This window comes from Podarcis liolepis (assembly GCF_965112155.1).
Source record: "Podarcis liolepis genome assembly, chromosome: 5".
NCBI lineage: Eukaryota > Metazoa > Chordata > Lepidosauria > Squamata > Lacertidae > Podarcis > Podarcis liolepis.
The window spans coordinates 45,897,638-45,906,185 of NC_139556.1; the positions used below are offsets into that span (position 1 = coordinate 45,897,638).

Genomic DNA, 8,548 nt, shown 5'->3' on the forward strand with positions numbered 1-8,548 from the left:
TGATAGATGATGCTGTTTCTTTTTATGCACTTAAGACAACTCAAATTTATTATTCAGATTTTACATCTGCTTTTACAAATGTAATTATTACTGTTGAAAAGCTTAAATGGAAGTTTTGAATTTACCTCATACAGTGATTAATATGTTTGCTTTGCTTTCAGAATGCAGCTAATCGAATGCCTTCATAACATCTTTATGCCAGCATGCAGAAATTCTTACATCACTTCTCTGAGGAAATGGCCACAAGGTAAAAGTCACACAAATAATGTAACTCAGCAGATGACCTTTTCTTGTTGACAAAATCTACAATGTTTTGAGACTGCACAGCTAACCAGGTCTATTTTTGTACAGCAGAGGAATAAACGCATAGACATAAAGAGGAAACTAGACTAGTTTCTGTTATAGCACACCCATTAGTTGATAGTTGGCTCATCTGAATATATGATTCTGTACATAGAGGATAATCTATATAATGATTAGGGGAAGGATATGTCATGCACATTAATCTACTTTCACTGGCGTCAATACTGGGACTAAAAACTTAACTTGTCCAAAATATAGTTCAAAACACTTTCTTGTAGAACCTGTATTGAGGAACGCTTAGTTTCCTGACACCCCTGCAGATTGAATTTGGCTTTCTGTTCCATGCAACTTCCATTTATCCAAATACCCAGTGCTTTCTATGAATGAGATTGTACTAAAATGGTTTCATGTAAATGAGCATTGTGTCAGCAAAATTACAAAACAGCGCTTCTGTGTACTAGAGATGAGCACATTCAGATTATTAAATTGGTTTCTTCACAACAGGTTCCAAATGGTTCATAACAAAACACAAGGCCCATATTTGTGTTAAGACATCTGTTAACAGGTGGAATGAAACCAAAAACACTTTTTATATCAACACAAAAATGTATGCTGTTATTTTTTATTTTTTTAAAGAAATGCCTTTGAACAATCACATTTGCTTCACTTGGCTTGTACCATTTCAAATAAACATCTGTTTACATTATGAACACGCTGATACATTTGTCTCTGTTGGCTCCATTTCTCATCTAAAAATGCAGTACAAACAATTTTAAAGCACATTCAGTTTAACTTTATACATTCTGATTTGTAGGTATTTCGTCCAGCACTTGCTTATGACTTGGCTCTTTGATAGGAATTTTTTTTAATTCCTGAGCCAACCCCATTCCGAAAGGACCTCTTAATATAAGACTTCTCCAGAAAAGGCTTTAACAATGCTAGTTCTTCGGACCCATCCACCTTGGCTAGGCAACTATTGAGCAGGAGGAGACAGTAATCAGAGTTCCCAGACAGCTGGCAATTCAAAGAAAAAGGATTATTGCTCTGAAGATTTTGGTTTGCTTGTCTGTTTTTTTAAAAAAAATAGCAGATAAGGAAAAGCCATGTTATGGATTTATATGCTTGTGACAGGGGCACATACGTACGTATACACACAAACTCATTTAGGCTTAAAAAGACATGGATGAATTTGTATTAGCTGTAGATTAAGGGTATAGAATGTCAGGTTTTCATAAGGTCCATGGATATGAAAGCACAGCTTACCTGGAAGAATTGTTAGTATTGTAGACTGTGCTCAGAAGCAAGCCATTTTACTGTATCATTAATGATGTTCTATTGTTCTGGTTTTCTTTTAAGATAGGGCTACTTTTCCTGTCGCTGATTTTTGTGTGCGTGACTAATCATCTAACCGTACGTGCTGACAGGAAAAAAATACCTTTATATAGTCAAAGCTTCAGAGTGCACAGCTGATGCTTTTTAATGAGGCTTTGAGGTATTATCTTTCCCCAACCTTGTCTTAAGGGCTCAGGGAGACACACAATAACACCCTTTTGACATGTAATCCTTACTAGCACCCTTTGAACTCAGGTAGGCCGACAAATTGCAACTTCTTGTGCTCTGTGAAATTGCTGACCAGGGCTTGGAACCTGGGTCTTCTCCCTTTAAAGGCAGCCATATGCTTCCTCCACCACAACTGTGAGGGTTAAGATGCTATTTGCCTTAGCTGATCAGGCCCTCAGACATGCTTCAGCAATGAATGCGTGGCAGCACTTGTGAATGGCGGCTAAGCTTCCATTCAAAAGCGACACTGCTGTCCACACCATAGCCAGTGAATGGTGTCATGGTCAGGTGAGGCTGGTAAGTGGCCCTTCCAAGCCATAGGACCAGTGGATAGGGCCTGACTTGATAGACTGTTGGCCCCATGCTTGAGTCCTTGCCCTATCACATAGTTTGCGCAATCTGGCCCCTCCTCAAAACCAGCATGTGGAAAACGGAAACAGTGGCTCTCATGGCAAGGTAGGACATGGGAGATTTGTGGCAATGCAGCTGCCAGCGACAGGTACTGATGGGAGATTCAATGAGCCCCAAAGCAACACAGCTTGGCAAAGTGCCAAGCTGTTTGTGGGGAGGAAATTTAAATACTCTGACCAGCAGACCTTGCCATTTTCTGTTTCGCCACTATTTAAATTTCCTACGATGTCCCAGAGCAACACTGTGTTGCAGGCAAAGCTGGAAATTTAAGTGGATTCTGGGTTTAGTCACCCAGTGCTACCCAAAGGACAGGACTAGTAAAATCATCTAAAGGAGGTAGGCTGGCATCATCAGTGGGCTGAGGCAGTGGGGTCCTGCAGCTGGCTAAGGATGCTGAGTGCCTCAGCCCGGCCTGATGACTTCATTTTAGCTGAGAAGCATGAGCTGCCTGCACCTCCAGGCTGGGGCTGGACTAGGTAGATCGAGTTTTGGACTCATGGGTTAAAAATTAAGTTGTACCCCCAGTGAGGTCCTGGGATCCCCCAAATCCTGGAGGTTTCTAATCATAGAGCTAAAAATCTCAAGGGATACTGGCCAAACCATCTGTGGGCTTTCCTCGCTTTCCAGAAATACCCAACACTTACAACATGCTTAATACAAAAGCTCTTGAATTTCCAGAGGTGTAACAATAACCACACAGGGTTTGGAATATTTTAGTAAAGGTAAAGGTACCCCAGCCCGTACGGGCCAGTCGTGTCAGACTCTAGGGTTGTGCGCCCATCTCACTTAAGAGGCCGGAGGCCAGCGCTGTCCGGAGACACTTCCGGGTCATGTGGCCAGCGTGACGAAGCTGTTCTGGCGAGCCAGAGCCGCACACGGAAATGCCGTTTACCTTCCTGCTAGTAAGCGGTCCCTATTTATCTACTTGCACTAACGAGTGCTTTTGAACTGCTAGGTGGGCAGGAGCTGGGACCGAACGACAGGAGCTCACCCCGCCGCGGGGATTCGAACCGCCGACCATACGATCGGCAAGTCCTAGGCACTGAGGTTTTACCCACAGCGCCACCCGCATATTATATTTTATAATATATTTTAAAGGCAAATAGACAATGCATATGGTGTGTGCGTAATGAAACAATGAATGCATTTAATGATTCATATTCTCACAATGAGATCCATTAAGAATGCTATTAAAAATGGATGACCACTAATCAATATCCTGGCCAAAAAAGAAACAAACCCCCAACAGCAAACCTCATAATTATTGCACAGAAACAGAAGCTTATTGATATTTAATTGAAATTCAATACAAGGGGCAGACTAATGGGTCCCACTTATACAGACAATGCATTTTATTAATTATAAGGTGATTACATAATTGTAATATGAAACTACTTTTCGTTTACAGCTCTATAAATATAAGCACAGAGCAATCGTAACTCCCACCTGCTGAAGGTGGAGGGTTAGGATGTGCCAGATGTTTTGTACAACCTTTTTTTTGGCCAGGCTACATGATAGAGCCCCCCTGCTCTCCCTCCTGGCAGAATTGGCTGTTAACAGACTACCTCTGGCTTCTGATGTACTGACTAGAGTTGGTACAGCAGAAAAATGGGGGGGGGGGCTGTGTTCATCATCTGCCCTGGCCAGTTTGAGCAGAAGGACTTTGGATGTAGCAGGGTTCCACCACTGCCCCCCCCCCCAGTTGGGAGTTAAGTTTGGTAGCTAAGTCCCTTTGAATTCATTTAGTCTTATTTTTGAATGTATAGGATTGCACTTTTACATCCATTTTGATTCTCAGGTTGTCTATAAATCCAGAAATGGCCCTTGTAATTCCATAAAAGGGGTGTGTGTGATGAAGAACACCCTATCTGTCCCAAGTTGGATCCAATTTTACCTTGCAATTAATGTTTTAGTGCTGGCTCTGTAAAAACCACCATCGATGCAGAGATGGATTATATCATTTAGAAGCATTTTTACTCATTTCATTTCCTCAAAAGCTTGTCTTCATTTGTTTTAACGATAAAGCTAACTTTTCTAGTTACATGCTCTAGACTCAAGCTCTGCGATACCCACCTATATACAGTGTATATTACTTGTCTGAACAGGAAGAAGTTCACTGGGCACTGAAATGAAAACTCCCAAGTTAGGTGGAGTTACGACCCTGGACCATTTGTCCATCCTGGCCAGTGTTTGCTGCTTTACTGACTGGCGATGACACTGCACAGTTTCAAGACCAAACTAGTTGCGAGATTAAATGTGTATTTGCATTGGTGGCAATGGGGCGTTTCCTCCTTATGCAAATAGCAACTTCAGAGGATGAAGTTTCCTCAGGATTGGAGCTGGGGAGGAAATGGTTACATTCCTTCCCCATACCTGCTGAGATGCTGCTAATGATCAGATCCCTGCTCCACGGGTGCTATTTGCATATATATATAGCCATTTTAAATGCACATTTAACATCATGTCTTCCTGGAGATGCTAGGACTTGAACCTGGGATCTTTTGCAAGCAAAGTATGTGCTGGACCACTAAGGTATGGTGGGTCTTCCTTCCTCCTAAGCCATCTTTCAGAGGCATGCTACAACTTGGAAGGAGAAGGTACTGGAAGCAGCACTGTAACACTATGGTAAAGTCTAGTGGAGGAAGCTTCAGTCAGATTACATACGACCCAGTGTAAAAGGAGTGACCAAATTCCCGCAGGTGGTGGCTTCCTGACAATATTACACATAGCTAGAAGAAAAAAAGTGGAGAATAAAGAATTCTACAAGATATTTTTACAGCTGTGGGATATACAGAAACACGGGACTTAATTACTGTAATAAAACTACAATCTAATTGAGTATTACAAAGCATCGATGATCATCCTGGACAATATATCTGCTTTTTCAGTGGTAATTTCTTTTGATTCACAGAAAATTAATTTATCTCACTTGTCATTTGGCTCTGGTCCAAAGAAACCTAGGAGCAGCAGGATCTTTCAGCGCACGGTATGTTTGGAGATAAACTGTGTCTTGTACGTGAGGATTGGGCACAAGGGGACCCTCTGGTGCTAATGAATGCAGTTGCTCATGGTCTTACTCTACAGCTGGCTGTGATGCTGTTCCCTCCTGCCCGGCAGGTATTGCAAATCCACACAATCTGTTTCATTCCATTTATTCACTTATGGATCTTGAGGATGCCAGTGACTACAACAAAAGAAAGCCCTTTTGGCTGCAGATGTTCCTCATGACTCCTGTGGTGACGCCTACCTTGTGGGTCTCCTGGAAACCCTTTGGGGAAGAGAGCACTGTCAGATTATGGGAAGGGAAATGAGTTGCTACCTGGGGTAGCCAAACATGATTCGGAGGGGAAAGTGGGTCTGGTGCCTTCTCCCAGGACAAGGCAAGTGGAGTCCCATCAACCTAGACGTAGTGCCCACTTGCAGGCTAGACATTTCCACTGGAATAGAGAGTCACCTTGGCTTAAAAGTTTGTCACTGATCCTGGACCCGTGAATCATAGCCCTTTCTTCTAGATCAGGTTGTTCTGCCTTGTGGGCTGTATTTACTCTTTTCCTGTTGCCAAGTCTGTACCATTCTCCTGCTTTAATAAAAATCTCCCCCTTACATACAAGTCAGAGCATCTGCTGCCATGTTTTGGGATGGGAGCAAGGCCTGCGTATCCCACCCCACCCCACCCCTAGTCATGCTTTAAAAAATACATGGCAAGTTGCAATTATGTTGAAATCACTTTTGTACCACTTTAACAGCCATGACTTTCCCCAAAGAATCATGGAAACTGTAGTTTGTTAAGGATGCTGAGAGCTGATAGGAAAGCCCTCACAGAGCTACAATTGCCAGCTCTGTTAACAAACTGCAGTTCCCAGGACTCTTTGCTGGAAGTTGTCATAAGTGTTAAATTAGTGTAGGAAAAGTTTTAGCAGTATGGTGTGGATGTGACCATAGTATGGAAGGAGATGCTCACACATATCCCCTTCAAAAGCAATGTGACTAGAAGGTATCAACACCTTTACTTGAAATTGAGTCTCGTTGGAGCCCTGGCAAAACTACACATGGTGTGGTGCAATGTGCCTGGATCTACTAATGTCTTCGTTCTTTTCCAAAGCAGATGTTAAAGGGGCAGTTTTGATGGGAGTAAAGACCCAAATTGCTTTGCCAGCCTAATTCCCCAATACAACCCATTTCCCAGAGCTGCTGTTCACCATAGGTCCAATCCAACTGCATTTATGTTTTCTTGTGCTCAGCTAATAGCAGCTGAGTGGCGGTGATTTATACTAGAAAATCGGCACCAGCATAAAGGCTCTCAGTTGTAGGGGGATGGATACAATGGCTTGTATCCAACCATACCCTTCATCTGACAGACAGAGCCTTTTCTGAAGGAGTTCTTCTGTCAGTCTAAGACTTTCCTTCCAGGGTTGGGAACCTTTTAATGCAGTCAATTTAGTATGGGAACCCCGATTCAGATCCCTTCACAACCCCAGGAAAGTCTCTGTCTGTTCCTTCAGAGAGTTGTGGAGAATATAAAATATAAATTGCACGACACAGCGTGCAATATTAAATACACCGTTTCCCCAAAGTCATAAATAATCCCAGTGAAGCTTTTGAGAACGAATTCCCAGAATTAAGCAAGTGCTGAAATATCATCTTTAGTTTCCTATAGGAATGTTGTGGTGTTTTAAGGAGATATTTTTTAAAGGCTCAGGTGTGGAATAACAAAAAATAATAATAAATGTTTCTATTATTACAAATAATGGAGCTGTTGCCCACGTGGATGGAAGTGATTTCCCCACCCTCCAACAATATTTTGTCTAACACTGAGATTGTACTGTTAGTTTTGAATGTACAAACAACACATTTGAAGCACATTCAAAGCACACACACACACCCGCCAAGAATCCTTAGATGCTGGGGGGGGGGGGGAAGTATGCTAAAGGTGCTGCACATTGTAGTTCTGTGTGAGGTAAACTAGTTCCCAGGAATCATGAGTGGGATGTTTTGCATTATTATTCAAATATCTGCTAAATGAGTTTTGCACCTGTGCATCTTAAGCTTTGAGAAATAATTGGTTTAGCACTCTCTCTTCTTAACCAAGTAGAGTCTTTCTGCTGTTGGATAAAGCCTTAACTTTCGGAAAATATTAGTACTGTGCTCATTTGTTAAAATGTGACCCCCCACCCGCACCCCCACCCCACCTAAACATTAAAACCATTCTGTTCTCTTCAAATCTATAACAGGTCTCCATCACAGAATCAGTGTTTTCAGTTAATAAAGATATAAGTAGTGCAATCCTATACAGGTCCTACACACACTGATCTGGGGGAAAGTCCCATGGAATCCAAGGAGACTTACTACTTAATAAATAAATATAAGTCAGATTGCACTGCTAGATAGATATATTGGAGAAAAGTGATTGGGCGGGGGGGGGTGGAGAAGCCATACTAAATCAAGTTTATAGCATCGAACACATTAATTCTCAGTTTCACGCTTCAATCACTGGAACAGCATCCCTCACGTAAAGTGACTAAAGTCTGGATTCATGGAAATCAATAAGTGGAAGGTTGTTACAGCTTTTGTAGATGCACAAAAATGCTTAACAGAACAAGTCCTATGTAATGCCATAGCTAGACTTCCATAAAGGACATTTGACAGAATTAAGTTGAGTATGTTTAATAATGTTGGTGCTTAAAGGAGTTTTATATGATATTTTAAAAATTAATTACATAGTATATCTCTAGCTAAGTAAGGTTTATTGCTTACCGTAGAAGGGACAAGAGGGTAACACCTCCACATCTGCATTGCCGAGATCCAGAGAATTAATAGAACATTTAGCCTGAGGAGACTGGATAAAAAACACCCAAAATGGAAAAACCACCACGTATTAGTTTAACACCCGTTCAGAAGACAAATGGCATTTTATACACGATGCTATAATTTTCCCCAAACATATATCTGATATATTTACCTGATCATTTCTTCTATTCTATTTTATGAAACTTTCAGCTGCAAGTAGAAATCCACAGCTGTATAAGCACTCCCCTTATCTTACTCCTAAACAACCATTTTATACCAAAGGTTCAGGAGCAAAAATGTCACCAAATCGCATTTAAGTCTGACTAATTGGTCACCGGTTGGCCTTTATTCTTGTTAAATGGGAGTGGGGAGATGCAAGGAGGCAGCTTCATTCCCAGCATGGAGATACCAAGTGACTAAACTGACAACATTGCCATTAAAAGCATGGCATTTTAACGAGGCATTTAAAATCATTCACACCTGGCCT

At 41.7% G+C, this 8,548-nt stretch overlaps 1 protein-coding gene across 1 annotated transcript; it reads right to left on the reverse strand.

Moving 5' to 3' along the window:
• Positions 1-240: 240 nt before the first annotated feature.
• On the reverse strand, positions 241-8,336 carry NPS (neuropeptide S). Its single transcript, XM_083506248.1, has 3 exons — positions 8,234-8,336; positions 8,029-8,110; positions 241-1,317 (listed from the first exon to the last, which is right to left on the reverse strand). Exons 1-3 carry the CDS (start codon positions 8,239-8,241, stop codon positions 1,138-1,140), a joined length of 270 nt encoding a protein of 89 aa, XP_083362374.1. The 5' UTR covers positions 8,242-8,336; the 3' UTR covers positions 241-1,137.
• Positions 8,337-8,548: the final 212 nt, after the last annotated feature.